This window comes from Schistocerca piceifrons, chromosome 2 (assembly GCF_021461385.2).
Source record: "Schistocerca piceifrons isolate TAMUIC-IGC-003096 chromosome 2, iqSchPice1.1, whole genome shotgun sequence".
NCBI lineage: Eukaryota > Metazoa > Arthropoda > Insecta > Orthoptera > Acrididae > Schistocerca > Schistocerca piceifrons.
In genome coordinates this window covers 661,768,280-661,785,932 of record NC_060139.1, presented here as the reverse complement: position 1 = coordinate 661,785,932, position 17,653 = coordinate 661,768,280, and the positions used below count along the sequence as shown (strand labels likewise).

Genomic DNA, 17,653 nt, shown 5'->3' with positions numbered 1-17,653 from the left:
TCACAGCATGTCTTCAAGATGGCTGCTACACTTGCCGTTCGTTAGAAGCAACGTGCTGTCATAGAATTCCTGTGCTGTGGAAACGAGACATTGGCAAACATCCACAAGAGGTTGAAAAAGGTGTATGGGGATGCTGCTGTCGATCGCAGTACAGTTAGTCGGTGGGCAAGCAGGTTACATGATGAAAGCGGGCACGGCAATATTGAGAATTGTCCTCTCAGCAGCAGGCCTCGAACTGCACACACTCCAGACAATGTGCAGAGAGTTAACGAATTGGTGACTGCTGACAGACGCATCACAGTGAACGAATTGCCACGCTACATTGGGATAGGGGAAGGAAGTGTTTGCAGAATACTGAAAGTGTTGGCGTTAAAAAAGGTTTGTGCCAGGTGGGTTCCCAGGATGGTGGCAGTGGCTCACAAAGAAACAAGAAAAACGGTATGCAGCGAACTTTTGAAACAGTATGAGAATGGTGGAGATGAATTTCTTGGAATAACTGTGACAGGTGATGAAACATGGCTCCATCATTTTTCACCAGAGACGAAGAGGCAATCAATGGAGCGGCATCATGCAAATTCACCCAATAAAAAAAAAATTCAAAACCACACCTTCTGCTGGAAAAGTTATGGCTACGGTGTTTTTCGATTCAGAAGGACTCTTGCTTGTGGACATCAGCCAAGTGGAACCACCATAAATTCTGATGCATATGTCACGACACTGAAGAAACTTGAAGCTCGACTGAGTCGTGTTCGACCACATCGGCAAAAGCAGGATGTTTTGCTGTTGCACGACAATGCACGGCTACATGTCAGTCAAAAAACCATGGAAGTGATCACAAAACTCGGATGGACAACACTGAAACACCCGCCTTACAGTCCTGACCTGGCTCCATGTGACTATCATCTCTTTGGGAAACTGAAAGACTCTCTTCGTGGAACAAGGTTTGAAGATGATGAATCCCTTGTGCACGCTGCCAAACTGTGGCTCCAACGGGTTAGTCCAGAATTTTACTGTGCGGGTATACAGGCGCTGGTTCCAAGATGGCGTAAGGCAGTTGAGAGGGATGGAAATTGTGTGGAGAAATGAAAATATTATTCCTAAAGGATGTATCTACACACTGTAAAACATATAGAATAAATGAGGGATTAAGAAAAATAGTGTGCATTTCTTTTGGAGTGACTCTCGTATCTGAATGGGACGGAAATCTGTAGGCAAACAAATGATGCGATTCCGGAAAAATTGGATGATTTATTCAAGAGAGAGAGCTTCACCATCCGAGCAAGTAAATAATGCGTTGGTCCATCTCTGGCCCTTATGAAAGCAGTTATGCTGCTTGGCATTGATTGATAGAGCTGTTGGATGCCCTCCCGAGAGATACCGCGCCAAATTCTGTACAACTGGCGCGTTAGATCGTTAAAAGCCTGAGATGTTTGGAGGGTATTGCCTATAATAATCCAAACGTTCTCAGTTGGGAAGCGATCTGGCGACCTTGCTGACCAAGGTAGTGTTTTCCAAGCACAAATAGAAGCAGTAGAAACTGTTGCCGTGTGCGGGCGGGCATTATCTTGCCATGAAGGGCAACAAAAAGGAGAGAGGAGTATCGTTGACGTACCGCCATGCTGTAAAGGTGCCGCTGATGACAACCAGAGAGGTCCTGCTACGAAACGAAATAGCAGCCCAGACTATAACTCCTGGTTGTCGGGCCGAATGGAAGGTTGGTGGGATCCCACTGGTGTCCAGGGCGTCTCCAGACACGTCTTCACTGGTCATCAGGACTCATTAGAAGAAGGACTCATCACTGAAGTCAGTCTTAATCCAGTCAATGAGATTCTAGGCCGACGACGTGTCTGGAGGCGCCCCGAATAGTGGTGGGATACCAACGTGATTGTATGGATTAACGTTCCTAAAGTGATGACGAACAGTTACTTTCTGACATCGACTGGTCCTTACTAACAGATTTCTCGCCATACTGGGAACATACTGGTCATTGGCCTATGCAACAAGAATTGCAGCAAATACTTTATTTAAAATAAATATCATCTTCTCTAAAACGAAAGATGAAAAAAATTTGCAAGTAGCTAGATGCGAACCCACGACCTTTCACAAGGCTGTCGACTACGCTACGGTTTTGACACGCTAAAGCGCCTGAGTTATATGGTATACATTCTATAACGGCTGTATCTGCAAATGTTATTATTCGGTATTTAGCTATGATAAACTGTACCAAAAAGTTGGGCTTTTGATATATCATCAACGTGACACAGAATTGAAACGCCATACTTTCATAGCACCCTTGTTATAATAGTAAAATCATGAATATGGGAAGCTTTTAACTTCCGGTATGTAGTTTCATTTTATTATAACAAATCGCACCTAAAACGATGCGTTTTCGAGACATCCTAAATGTTCTGATGGCTTGAAATAGCCTGTATTCATATCACCTACTCTACAATAAAAAACCAAATACGGAGTTAATTGTAAACAATAAGGCGTCTTCTAAGCTATGCTAGTGACATAAAATCGATGTCGCGTCTAATTGGCCACATTCCTCTTGACGCGACGGAAGTCTAACAGCCAGATTCTTCATCCCAGGCTTCACAATGTAGTGGAATGTCGAATTCCATCCTGTGACGTCACTAGCTCCTCGTCCACGTACGTTTTCACGTCCTGTGAGATGGTTCAAATGGCTCTGAACACTATGGCACTTAACTTCTGAGGTCATCAGAACTACTTCAACGTAACTAACTTAAGGACATCACACACATCCAGTCCCGAGGCATGATTCGAACCTGCGACCGTAGCGGTTGCGCGGCTCCAGACTGTAGCGGCCAGAACCGCTCGGCCAACCCGGCTGGCTGTCCCATGAGAGTACGGCTTTAGTGAAAACGGTACGAAAACAGGGAAGCAGTTCATGAGATGAGCCTGAAAATACGGACAGAAACCGCGTCTGTGGACTTCAACTTCTAATATGTATTGAAGAAGGCGGCCGGAGTGGCCGTGCGGTTCTAGGCGCTACAGTCTGGAGCCGAGCGACCACTACGGTCGCAGGTTCGAATCCTGCCTCGGGCATGGATGTGTGTGATGTCCTTAGGATAGTTAGATTTAATTAGTTCTAAGTTCTAGGCGACCGATGACCTCAGAAGTTAAGTCGCATAGTCCTCCGAGCCAACAGAAAACGACAATAGGTCGGACGAGAGCGACAATGGCGTCTCGGAGCGAGCAGAGAACTGCCGCAGGTCGCAGCCAAGATGAAACGAACGCTCTCGATCATGCAGCAACAGGGCACGCTGCGAGAGACGTCGTAATAATGAAAGTGAAGACAATTGACGCGATGGCAGCCACTCGCATCGTCCTGCAAATGGACGGTGGGGCAGCGGCGCAAAAACAGATAAACGCAGAGGAAAAATGTAATGTATAATCTGCATGGATAGTTTCAAAGAGATGAAATTCACTGCTTGATGGTGGTGGCAGATGCTTCGACTTTGTCTGCTATCGCCCCTATTGCAAATACTGGTAAGACTGGACGGAAGTCTCCAGAGGATAAAATGGTGGAGCCAGTCATAGAGCTATTGTTGTTCCGCAAATCTCGCATTGTTCTGTGTAACGCTCCTACAGATATTTTATGAGACATCGGAACCTCATCCCAAATAATGACCTTGCAGTCTTGGATCAGTTTACCAGTACTGTACTACTTTGCTCTGAAACGTTACAGACGCTGAAGGAGTCGTCAGCATAAAATTTCAGGTGAAGATTGAACGTAGACTGAACAGTTCATAAAGGAACTATGATACTTGCTCCTGCCCGGCAGCCTCATCCAGCGGCCAAGTCCCGTTCAAGGTCACCCACCTAGCGTGCAACCAAGAGCGGCACGGCCACTAAAACAAAATGTGAGTACATTTTTGAATAAAAAAAGGGAAGCAGATGAGGAAAAGAGATAAGGAAAGGAGAGAATACACTTTACTGTCTATAATAAATCATACAATCACCGATTGCCACTAGATGGCGGAGACATCGTTTTCACAGCGGCAGGGGACTTTTAATTCATCGTGGTTCAGTCAGTTAGCACGAAATATTGGTAAATTATATGCACAAACCTTCCTCGCAAATCAGTGTACCTATTAATAAAACAGCGTCAAAAGCCCCACATTACTTTCGTAGACTGGACCGAACATGTAGGCAGCAGCGATCAAGGGACTTCAGCTTATGTATGTAGCGACAGACGAAGAAGTATAAGAAGACAGATAAATGTAGAAGACGTTACTCCTACTGACATTATGCGATTGCGCTGAAATGGTAATCATTCACCCAGGCATTTAGTAATGACAGTTTGACATTTGTTGCATGCCACCTTTATGGTACAGCATTTTTAATTGCGAGCATTGCATGTGACGTAACACCCGTTGCCGCTCACCTCTGGGCAGCGCTATGCCGTAGCCTTTGGAGTCGAGCAGACCGCCAACTTTGCGCAGGTCGCAGTTGAGCGCTGTCTGGTACTCGATGCTGGTGGACTCCATGAAGAAGGCGTAGTTGCCCTTTTCTTTCTTCACTCGCTCCACGCCCTCCTGGTTGTCCGCGGTGAACACGTCGGGTCGCGCTTGCTTCATCACTAGCCACATCCGCTGGTACAGGGAATCGTTGGAATTCTGCGAAAAAGGGGTTTCTTTACAATGCTCGAATGGTAATTACTGCCTTACACACAAGATTCTTGCCATATACTGTTACAGAATAAATACCAAAAACAGACACTGTTGCAATCTACATCAACTTCAACTTGCTTATTGTAGGCAAACCTCAGTCCCCCTCTGCAGTTTTAACCTCCACACTGTCCTCTATTACTGAATTAATTATCCATTGATGCATTAGGATGTGTCTTATTGACGTGTCCCATCTTAGTCAAGTTGTGGTACAGTTTCCCCTAAGGCGATCCAGTATCTACTCGTTAGTTATTTGATCTATCCATCTAATCTTAAGCATTCTTCTACAGCACCACATTTCAAAAGCTTATGTACTTTCAGATAAATACTTTCAGGAAAGACTTAGATGTTAAATATCTACCTTTATCGGAAACGCTGTTCTTGTTTTTGCAAGTCTGCATGTTGTATCTTGTTTGCTTCTGCCATTATCTGCTATTTTTCTCTGCAAGTTGCAATACTACTTCCAATATTTCATCTCCTAATCCCAGTTCGTCGGCATCACCAGACGTATTTCGACTACTTTCCACTACCCGTGTCTCACTTTTGTTGAGGTACATCGTATAACTTCTTTTCAGCACACTATCCATTTCGTTTAACTGATCTTCCAGATCCGTTGCTTCTCTTCTCCCTTAAGTTTTTTACTTCCCTTTCGAAATTTCCCTTTGGTTTACTTTAATGCTTCCTGAGTGTACACATAACCAGCTCCAGATCTACGACATTTCCGAACCAGAGCAAAAAAACTAGATAATGGCGCTCCCCGCCCCACCCCGCCCCTCCCCTCCAACGTTTGAGATAAGACGTCAAAGATTAAAAAAAATTGATTTTTCAAAAATATGTTCACTTTGTAGCACACGTCTTTCTGAAGAGTTTGACATATAAAAAATGTATGTTCTAGAAAATGTAAGACATGTTATTTGGTCTTAAGTGTGACAAAGTGCAGTGTCACATCTCTTCATACAGCATTCTTCTATCGCTCGTCACTGTATTTCGCTCTTTGAAATTCAACCATCTGTATTTTTTAATGGAAGCCATCAAACCTCTATTCAGGACAGTGGAAATTAAAATGTCGTGTGACGCCTCTCCTGCTCCCACTCGGCAGGTTAGACATTCTATCACCCTTAAAAAAATCTCACAAAAATACGGGGTGGGATTATTTGTAATCCGGATAGTAAGAACTCTTCAGAAAATTTTCTCTATTGTGTAACATAAAATACAGCAAACATAAAACCAGTAAAGAAAAGAAACAAACACGACAGTACACGTTTCTTCAACCTTAAGGTCCCAGCATTTTTTACTCTCTAATCTTGCTACAGCATTACACGGCATGCTTTCCTTTTTGCGAAAGAATCTATTACCTCATCAAAGACTGTCAAACGTTTCACCAGTTGCGACATAGTAGCGAATATGAACAGTGATCCAATACTGTCAAATGTCTTTTTTATTCCAGGCTTTGATCACAATATAAAGTTACATCGTGATCAACGTTGTCAAACGTTTTGCTACATGAAAAATCAAAATGTCGCTGTCTAATACTGAATAAGGTGTTAATATGGATATTATCTAATACTGGTGTGGTTCCGCGATTTGATTTCGTTTATTTTGTCACTGTCTGCTAGATAAAACGAAATAGGTGTTTCTATAATATTGCAGCAATTGTAACGCACGACAAATAAGTGAGACTGTTTTGGCACAAAGGCTCATTTTTATCTACCTCATTTACATAAATAACAAGACGGAATATGATTCACGACGTACCGATATCAAATGTCTGTTAGGCCTACTACAATCAAAAAGTTTTATGTTAGGAAATAGTTTCACATGTCATTCATATGCTCCAGTTTGTCAAGAGATCGAAAAGCAGTTGTACGAAATTTTTATATAAATTTGGAATCGTCATAATCTTCCACATAATTTGTGTGACGACTCCGTTTCTTCTCCTTCTTCGTTCTAACAAACGATCATATCGTCACTAATTTGTAAATATGCCTGCCATTGTCAAAACGTAATCTCGAGTTAACTTCACTAAAACCTGCCAGAATCACCGGTTGAGTTATCCTGCGTTTATTCTCCGGTTAGGCGTTATTACGTGTTCGTACAACGCGTTTTCCGCGCTATTCCGAGAATAAAACTTGGCGGCTTCTAATCGGGAATGTATAAGTGGTCCTAATTAGTGTAGCGAGCTGCCAAAAATTTTCTGTCAATTTCATTTTCTTGGATACACCGAGAAGATAATATATAATCTTTCTTACCTGTTATTCCTGTTAGTCGTTTATTTCCACTATGATAGTCAGAATCTAATAAACACATCAAAAGAAAGTTTTGCATCACCTCAGTTCCGAGAGTTCCGGAACCTGTACAGAAAACTGGAACAGATCAACATAAACATCATTTCCGCCCTTTTTATTGCTCACTGAAAACCACAAATTGCATGTTGTACCACCATAAAGCGAGACTTTCAGAGGTGGTGGTCCAGATCGCTGTACATACCGGTACTTCTAATATCTCTTGCATTGATGCATGCATGTATTCGTCGTGGCTTACTATCCACAAATTAATTAAGACACTGTTGGTCCAGATTGCCCCACTTCTCAATGGCGATATGGCTTAGATCCCTCAGAGTGGTTGGTGGGTCACGTCGTCCATAAACAGCCATATTCAATCTATCGCAGGCATATTCGAGAGGGTTCATGTCTGGAGAACATGCTGGCCACTCCAGTCGAGCGATGTCGTTATCCTGAAGGAAGTCATTCACAAGATGTGCACGGTGGGGGCGCGATTTGTCGTCCATGAAGACGAATGCCTCGCCAATATGGTTGCACTATCGGTCGGAGGAAGGCATTCACCTATCGTACAGCCGTTACGGCGCCTTCCATGACCACCAGCGTCGTACGTCGGCATCACATGCCACCCAAAACATCAGGGAACCTCCACCTTGCTGCACTCGCTGGACAGTGTGTCTAAGGCATTCAGCCTGACCGGGTTGCCCCCAAACACGTCTCCGATGATTGTCTGGTTGAAGGCATGTGCGACGCTCATCGGTGAAGAGAACATGATGCCAATTCTGAGCGGTCCATTCGGCATGCTGTTGGGCCCGTCTGTACCGCGCTGCATGGTGTTGTGGTTGCCAAGATAGACCTCGCCATAGACGTCGGGAGTGAAGTTGCGCATCATGCAACCTATTGCGCAGAGTTTGAGTCGTAACATGACGTCCTGTGGCTGCACGAAAAGCATTATTCAACATTGTGGCGTTGCTGTCAGGGTTCCTCCGAGCCGTAATCCTTAGGTAGCGGTCATCCGCTGTAGTAGTAGCCTTTCGGCGGCCTGAGCGAGGCATGTCATCGACAGTTTTTGTCTCTCTGTATCTTCTCCATGTCCGAACAACATCGCTTTGGTTCACTCCGAGACGCCTGGACACTTCCCTCGTTGAGAGTCCTTCCTGGCACAAAGTAACAATGCCTACGCGATCGAACCGCGGTATTGACCGTCTAGGCATGGTTGAACTACAGACGACACGAGCCGTGTACCTCCTTCCTGGTGGAATGACTGGAACTGCTCGGCTTTCGGACCCACTCCGTCTAATAGGCACTGCTCATGCATGGTGGTTTACGTCTTTGCGTGGGTTGAATGACACCTCAGAACAATCAAAGGGACTGTGTCTGTGATACAATATCCACAATCAATGTCTATCTTCTGGTGTTGTGGGAGCTGGGGTGATGCAAAACTTTTTTTGATGTATGTTTTTCAAGCAGTACAAGGAGAAGAATATTGCAGAAAGTCAAAAGTTTTCGTTGCAATAAACTCATTTTACATGGTGGTCCACGTTCACATTTTCGCGGAATTTCTCTAACTGTAGTTTCCACTTCAACCATGTAAAAGAATATTTCGACATTGCAGACTGACATCTGACTCAGAGGCCTTACACTTGTATTGTATTGTATGGAACTGGGGACCTAGAAACGACGATGAGGTTTCTTCCACGCCATAGCCCGCAGTGGTTCACAGCCCCACAACATCCTACAGCAGTCCACCCACCCCACCGCTGCCCCACACCGAACCCAGGGTTATTGTGCGGTTCGGTCCCCAGTGGAGCAGTGGAGCCCCCCCCCCCCCCCCCCCCCCCCGGGACCGTCTCACACTAGACGGGTGTAACTCCAATGTGTGCGTGGTTGACTAATAATTAACTATGGTGTAAGCGTACGTGGAGAAAGTATTTGCGCAGCAATCGCCGACATAGTGTAACTGAGGCAGAATAAGGGGAACCAGCCCGCATTCGCCGAGGCATATGGAAAACCGCCTTAAAAACCATCTACAGACTGGACCTTGACACTAATCTGCTGCTGCCCTGGGCCGGCACGCCTTCCTTCCCGAAAGCACTGCGTTAGACCGCACGGCTAGCAGGGCTGGCGGCTTTACATTTAGTCGCCAACCACAAATTCTAACTCTGTGAAACGCCAGTTTCAGTAAACTGACGTGGCGAAGACTGTTTACCATTGCTCTTTCTCACCGGAAAATACGCCATTGACTTACTGGGCTCTATAACTATACTGCAACAGTAATTTAGTGTGTTAGCAATGCATACGAATTGCAGAATTATAAGTGTATTCCTAAGCTAAACTGGCGCTGCATAATTTCAGGCCCCAGGTACTGTAACGTCATACCGATATCAACAGTGTAAGCGTACTGCCAACTTCGTTGTTCATTTGATTTGATTTTGTAATCATTGAAATAATTCACATGACCTCCCAACATGAGAGGTTTAATTTTGTTCCTCCATTCCTTCCGGGAAATAAGTTTTTTGCCAAGCAATCTTTTTTCCTTCTCGAAATGCGGCAAAATGCAACTAGTAATTGCTTCACTAACAGCTATTTAGTGCTGTTCAGATTTCTTTTAACCTAGGCGTAGCTGAAGGAATTTAGTTTAATCTTAAAACATCTTAAGCAGCAACATTCACAATTTCACAGAATAAATAAAGCTTATTATCTAGGTAATCTTCACAGTCTGGGCCAAGTCGGCCTCTTTATCTCATAGCACTGGATTATAGTTTGACTGCAACGTATCACACGTTGTGTTCCTGTAGATGTGGAAATAATTAGTTGAAGCAGAGTTTAACGTGTGAGAGTATGGTACTGTTAAAAATAAAAAAAACAATTATCAACAGAAGGTTGCATTCCTCCTCAAACTGATGTGTATTTTGAATGGGGAAATCAGGGGAGACCGATTGTCCTCGCCTTACTCCAGTCAGCATTGGAGCCATATATACAAATTTTTACAGTACTATGAATAACTTGAACGTTACAATTGACGTTGTCCTTCTGAACTAACAATTATTTGTTTACAACGAACTGAAATTTGTAAAAGCCAATAAAAAGAGGTTACAAACTCAATGCTTTACCAACTTCACAATCCTCCCACTTGTATGAAGCGCTGTTACAGACTTCTGTGGAGTGTGTAAGGTAAAACAGTTGAAAAAAAAAGACAGCTGGAGCAACATGAGCTGCATCAGAAAGTGAATCTAAATTTTATCTTTAGTCTCTGAAAACGATGTCGTTATTATTACTAGGTATGATGTTTAGAGACAAAATACATTTCGCGATACTCTAAGCAATATACACAAGGAACTAATTTATTAAATATTTTTTCAAACATGTAATCGGGAATGAATTTGACTTGTGAGGCGAAGGAAGTACTCTAAACTTTGCTTCGCAGTTCGTTTCCTCCTGGTTTGTCAGCACTATCTGAAGCAGTTCATAATGCACGGGGAGAGTTGTCATGGAGTAACAGATTCATCCGGAAACTTGTTGCCTCTATTCCCCGGCGGCTAATTGCAATGGTAGAGGAAGACGGAAACAGGACACCTTACTGAATCACTGCTATTAGGTAGAAAATTTTGTTTATGACAAATGAACGCTTTGTTTTCCCTCGCAGGATGGGAAATTTTTTGTCTTATCTCTCTCTCTCTCTCTCTTTAAGGAGAAAACGAGAAGCAAAGCTATCTATTTCACTCTTTTCAGTCGTTAAACAGACTCTTGACTTTAAATTATTTTACGACCATGGATCGAAAAGACAAACAAACATGTAATTTTTTTTATCACATGCCAATGAAGTGCCGATGAAGGCACCAAAGAGAAAGTATTTAGTGTTTTTTACATCGAGAAAAAGAATCAAATTAATTTGTTTTCTCTTTGTTCACATGAAGTCAGGACGTCAATATTGGCAGAGGCCAAGCAGAAATCACAATACACAAAGAGGAATACAGGTGCAAGAACGGCGGTGTAGACGAAATGGAGCGTTTGAGTACACTACACCATCAGCTATATACTAATGAATTTTTTTAGAGTTATGAATACCTCATAATTCTCATTGTCCTCCTAAAGTAGTAACTCTTACCACGGATTAAAATTCACAGATATGACAGGACTCGAACCCTCTCTACCTGAAGCTTAGAAACTGACTGTCTTAACGACTACGCCACTCTATCAATCCGGTATGCTATACTTACAAAAGGGCATGATACGGCCTGTGATGCCACACCTTTTCTATGAAAAAGAAGTGATACACCGAGTGAAAGCGGCGCAATGCGACTTCGATGGAAACGTAGACAGTGCAAGTCCACCTGACTTTGAGTACCATTAACGGTGTTATGAAGAATATCAACTAATTGAAAGTGATGCAGTAGATATTCTGCTAAGTTTTATCAGATCTGCTTGTTTTGGAGACGCCGCGTGTGGTAGAATGTGAGAATTTAATAGCTTACGCAAGTGTCATTAAATTTCGACACAGTAATGGAAAAGTTACTTATGCGGCAATTGCTGTAGAAGAAAATGGCTTGCGAATCTTTGAAGCATACATTCTGTCACTATGATTGAAATGTATCAGGAAATGGTTCAAATTGCTCTGAGCACTATGGGACTTAACTTCTAAGGTCATCAGTCCCCTAGGACTTAGAACTACTTAAACCTAACTAACCTAAGGACATCACACACATTCATGCCCGTGGCAGGATTCGAACCTGCGACCGTAGCGGTCGCGCGGTTCCAGACTGTAGCGCCTAGAATCGCTCGGCCACCCCGGCCGGCATCAGGAAATGCATTTGAGTTGTACACTTATCATATCTATCTTATGACGAATGTAATAAAAGAAAACGGTTTGTTTCAGTCACAGTTTTGAAATGATATTTGCATATCTTCTGATGCAATTACCGAAAGTAAGATATGAAAAAGCTTGCCATTCTGCTATTCAATACGTTTTTCATCTCGAGATTTACCTCAGAATGTTCATTGCTTCCGTAAAGCAGGTAACAGTTAATGATTCCCTAAAGACAAGCAACACACAGTTTACTGTAATTAATGGTCCCTTTGAGCTTTTTCTGAGCCATTCTTGTGAAGTAACCCAGTATTTCGAAAACAGACACTTCAACTCACTGCTAAAATGTATTGAATGGAGGTTGTGAGATGGCTTATGATGCAGGGCTCATCATTTAGTTAGGGCACATGCACGATCTGGCAACACTGTAGAATGCAGAAGTGTATGTAGGAAAGTCTGTCAGTCTTTTCGAGCTGTTGCGAAAAAGTATCTGCCTAGGGTCGAGTGCTAAGGTTTTTGCTCTGTAAACATAATGTCGCATGTTTGAATCCGCTCCTTTCCCCAGTTTCATAAATCACACATCAGATACCTGATTCAGTTATCGTCCTGGCAGAACCTCAAACATAATTAGTAAAAACTTCCAGAGACATTTCCGCCAAACAGCTCATGGTTGTGTGAAGATCAGAACACTTCATGCTCGAGGGTTTTCTCGCCCCACAGCAGCTACCGGCTGTGGGCCATACACCTCCCACTGCCAACGTCAGACGACTCCAAGCAGGTGAATGTCGCACAGCGCTATAAGTGTATTTATCAACGGTCATTTTCTTATTTGAAATTCTCGTATTTATCTCGCATTTACGACTTGGATTTCGCAGGCCTGAAACTTATGAACGTAGTTCAAGTGTGATGAAATAGAGTCACAAGCGGAAAAATGTCTAACATTTGTGATACGTTGTTCGATTTGGGTTTAGTAAAGGGGTGAGGGCAGCAGAGGCAGTTCTGAACATTTGTATTAAGTGTGGGGAGAGTGCTTTTGGGAAAAGCAGAAGATTTTTTGCTTCAAGAAAGGTCGTACTGGCACAAATGATTTTACACATTCAGGGAGCCTCTATAACAGATAAATGTGATGAAGTGCGACCATTTAAGAGTCGTGTGTCATTTGCATTCAATAGCCAAAATTCAGGAGTAGGAAGCAGTAGCACAGCATGCTCTAATTTAAAACAACAAACTATTATTGCAGTTTTGCTTGATCGTCATTGGCCGCGCGGGGTAGCCGCGCGGTCTGGGGCGCTTTGACACGGTCCGTACGGCTCACCCCGTCGGAGGTTCGAGTCCTCCCTCGGACATGGATGTGTGTGTTGTCCATAGTGTAAGTGAGTAGGCTTAGGGACCGATGACCTCAGCAGTTTGGTCCCATAAGACTTTACCACAAATTTCCAATTGATCGTCATTAGTTGGCTTAATGAGAATTCCAATGCAGTATTCCTACTGGCGACTAGTTATGATGTCTTTATATTAACTTCTTAAGAAGAATTAATGGCTGAGCCCTAACAAAAGACATATACTCGAGCAAAGGACAGTGTGAACAGAATATTTTCCCTCTGGTGGCTCAAAAAGTGCGTTGTGAATTACGAAAATCTCCTCATGGTAGAATATACGCAGATGGTATTTTTTGCCAACAGCTAAGATACATATCGGTTGCAGCGTAAGAAAAATGACCTACAAAACTTCATCAAGTATTGATACTACATGATAACACACTCTGCCAATTTCACTAACAAATTTGAAAAGTCATTCCTCACGCACTTTTTCTTCTGATCTTACCCCCTCAAATGTTTACCTTTCAAGCTCCTTATCGAAAAACAGTCAAGAAAATTCCTCTATGGTCGAAAATACCCACCAAATCCGGTTTGACAACACCTTAAACTCAGACACGGAAGTTTTCCAAAGTTGTGGAATCGGTACTCTACATGTGCGTTGTCGCACTTTTTTATGTAATGTGAGAGAATATACTGTTGATGATTAATTTCTCTCTGATGTGTACTGTTGTGCTCAATAAAATAATGGACAACGCTATTAAAATATGCACTCTCCTGATTCAAATGAAATACAAATTACCACAATATCCTTACAATTAATGTTCTGTTTTAATAAAACATAAAGTATCTGTAACAAGACGAGTGTATATCAGCACAAATTAGATATTACTCATTCTGGACTTCCAAATGGTCTGTGTTTACTTGTTATCCTGTGTTGCAATGAAATAATATGGAAATGTTGCATTTTTGAAATAAAATAAATAAAATTTCCTTATTGATTTTCTATCTGACTGCTTGTAGATCTGTCACGAAACACCTATAAATCTACCCTTCAATGAGACTGGAACCGCGGAACAAAGCAGCCCCTGTTTTACAATTGACCATGCTACCCCACAAGCGGCGGAATAATGCAGCGCTCGCTCTGTATTATTGCTTCAGTGCTGGCTTGGACAGACAAGCTCGCAATGTAAGACCAGATTAAGTGCAGTTCCATGTCGAATTACTTTCCTGGACTCACAAACATAAATTAATAACTTTATTTCACACTTTATGTGAAAATTACTCTGATGACTTGATGGAAATGATACGAATATAACAAGTGAATTCTGTAGGCTAATTCTGTATCGTCCAGGAAGTAACTCGGCGGTCACAGGAATTGCCAAACATATCCTATATTGTTGCCAATCTTCAGTTATACTTCTAGCAGGAAGAACACCAGCCTTGAGAGGTTTAGGAAGTGACTGTAGTTTGTGTCTCAAAGACGTGGCGGTCGAGTGCCGAAATATCCAAAGCGTATGTCAATGAGTTTTATTTGCATTTCTGTAACTAGGTTTAAGGGTTAGTATTGTCACTAGTAATACTCAGATTCGCTGACTGCAAGCAACACAAATCATTAACTGTCAAAATTATTTGTGTTTTTCTGTCTTAAGTGTACTGAAATTAAAAAGCTCATCACCAGTCATGTTTCACATTTTTAGAATATCTCCAGTAGTTACACTGTAAATATTAGAAGTAGGAAATGCATCTTTTTCATAATAGCAGGCTTGGAAACATTTTTCTTGAGATCCATGTCAATGGCATTTTCCATGTAAGACAAGCATACAAATGAAGAAAGCATTAATTTCAAAATGTAACATCGATAGGGAGACTTCGTAAGCTGCGAATAATATGAAGTTCCAAATCAAGAAAGGCTTCTATGTAGGAAAGCAGATTCAGAATTCCGTTGAAAATAAAACTAGCGAATATATGTAGCGCAAATTCGATTCCACCTTTTGCTAATGCGAAAGGAAGAGCTGTTGTTATCAGGAAGTACAACAAGGAACACAAAAGCATGATAGTATAATGTCTAAAATAAATCATCGTTGAGCAAAACTGTCATACAGTCCATAAATACTAAAAGATAGATACCTATCGTTAAAATGTATCGGCTGCTGATGCTTTGTCAATAAAAGCGAAAAGTGCCAATGTTAAAGAGCTTTTCTTCGCGCAGTATGCTTAATACAGAGAGAACCCGAATTAGCAACAGGTTCCTCATACCGCTGAGCTTCTGTGCGTCGCTTGCGCAGAGTGTTATTAATTTAGCACCTAACGTTTTCATATTAACGACACCTTTATGTTATCACAATAGTCATAAGAATCATAGAGTTCTATTGCGCGGCACGGATGGGCAGACGGTTCTACAATTTGCATTGATTCTCCATATGCTGCTGAATCATAACACCAGACTATCACTACATAATATGATAGGCTATACCTAATTTTTACCTGTGAAGTTATTGCTCAACAGAGATTGAATAGCTTCAACACCACTGACTGTCTGTTACAGTTTACTGAAACTGGTGTTTGACAGAGTTAGAAAATCTGGGTTGGCCGCTGAGTGTAAGGCCTCTGAGTTGGATGTCCGTTTTGCAACGCTGAAATATTTTTCTACATGGTTGAAGTGGATACTACAATTAGAGAAATTCCGCGAAAATGTAGACTTAGACCACCATTTAAAATGAGTTTAAGGAAAACAGTTGATTTTTATGAAATATTTTCCTCCTTGTATACCTGAAATAGGTGACGTCGACCAAGTCATCTGGAGTGAATGAATATGACATTTAACAGAAGACACTAACATCCTCAGTCTTTGAAAGTTGTGTCTGTTGCGCCAGTTTTAGCATTTTGCAAGCGTCGTAGCTAAGCGCAAGTAAATGAAGTTGTGCAACGCAATTTCTGATGTGAAGTAACGGTCTTCAGCAGTTAATTTAGTTTTCATGTAATTTACGAATAATTGGAGTTGTCCGATATTAACGTGAAAAGTATTTCCTAGACACTGAAAGAACTAAACAACTACTTGCTGCGGTCCACTTTCCACAGAACGCCGCAACCGTTTGCTGTGAACCGAATATTTACCAGTTTTTGAGCAACTACTTCAAAAATGACAAAGAAGAATTAAATGTTTCCTTCAGGCACACGTGTTGCAGTAGCAGATTTAAAGTATTAATAGCGGTAGCGGCAGTACTTGGTAACGTCAAACTTTGCAATGGTATTTCTCGATCTGACAAATATCTTGAAACAGTGAAAATTTCAAAACTGCATCGAATAGAGGCTGTAAAGGCTAAAAGCGTCTTTACATCTCGCTAACATGAGACGAGCCTAATTTCCACGTCAGAAACCTGCTGATAACTGACCAGTTAGTAGAGAGGTGAATTTTTTCCACAGTATCTAATTTGTAAGCTAAGTGCATCATACGTTACGACACAGTTACGTCTAGTAATGCCAAGTGGAAAACGTCAGGTTGCTCTATAGTCCAGAATGCGCATGATAAACATCGTATCCCTTCGTTACCAAATGGCACAGGGCAGGTTTAGGATCATAGCAGGCGGAAGTCGCGACAAATAGAAGCTCTGTCGCCAATGAGGTTCCTTATACTAGAAACTTTATTTTATTTCATGAGTCAATGGTCACTTCAGGACGAAGAGCCCTTACTTTATCAGAACTTCAGACGTTAAAAAATTTAATGCTGGACTGGGATTCGAATTTGGATCTCCTCTTTGTGACATCTGACCCACACGGTACGATGTAGTTCGATCATTTCGTTGTTTTCCCCAAGATTGCAAACTACTCTAGGTCTCCACGCAAGTCACGTATGTGAGTTGGAATCCTGGTACAGCACAAAAATATACATGGTTTCATTTCAAGCCCTAGCATATGTACATAGAACTACAAGTAATAAATAATTTTCATTTTTAATGTCTCTCCATGTGTTTTTAACAATAACAATAGCTGTCATGTTGTCTAATCAGACATGTACGCACCTCACTACTGGTGAGCAAAGAGTTCGTGGATAGAACACAATAGTCGTAGGTGTTAGGGTCGATTCTCGATGAGCCAAAGAAATAGTATCCTAATTCCCCCCCAAGCGTCAGGAACACCTGGCCACGAACAAAATCCAAAATAGCATGCCGAACCCACCCGTGTAGAGACAGGATAAGTTCAGGCAGAAGAAGAAGACAAGGACACACACATCCTATCGTACCAGCAGCTATCCTACTATAAAATCAGTGACCTATAAAAGTTTATGTCGGTTATATTCGCAAGTAGACTGAGCAACGCTTATTACATGGAGAAGGGTAGCACGCTAACAGGATTAAACATTAAGGTCAAATGATAAAACGATATCTATAATTAATGTTCAGCAATGTGCAAGGTGCGACGACAACCCGTATCACGACTTTGACATCCTGATTTTAAGGAAATATTCTGCAGAAACCTTTGAAAGAAAGGTGTAACACAGGCAACATGTCAAGAACACGACAGGCTACAGTAATAAAATGCAATCATGATGGGCATCTA

At 42.1% G+C, this 17,653-nt stretch overlaps 1 protein-coding gene across 1 annotated transcript in view; it reads right to left on the bottom strand.

The window, feature by feature from the left end:
• LOC124776227 (glutamate receptor ionotropic, kainate 2-like) overlaps positions 1–17,653 on the bottom strand; it is a 276,490-nt gene that overhangs the window by 46,077 nt on the left and 212,760 nt on the right. Inside the window, exon 15 of the mRNA XM_047251084.1 lies at positions 4,412–4,643. Within this exon, the coding sequence (XP_047107040.1) occupies positions 4,412–4,643 (232 nt within the window). The remainder of the gene's footprint in view (positions 1–4,411; positions 4,644–17,653) is intronic.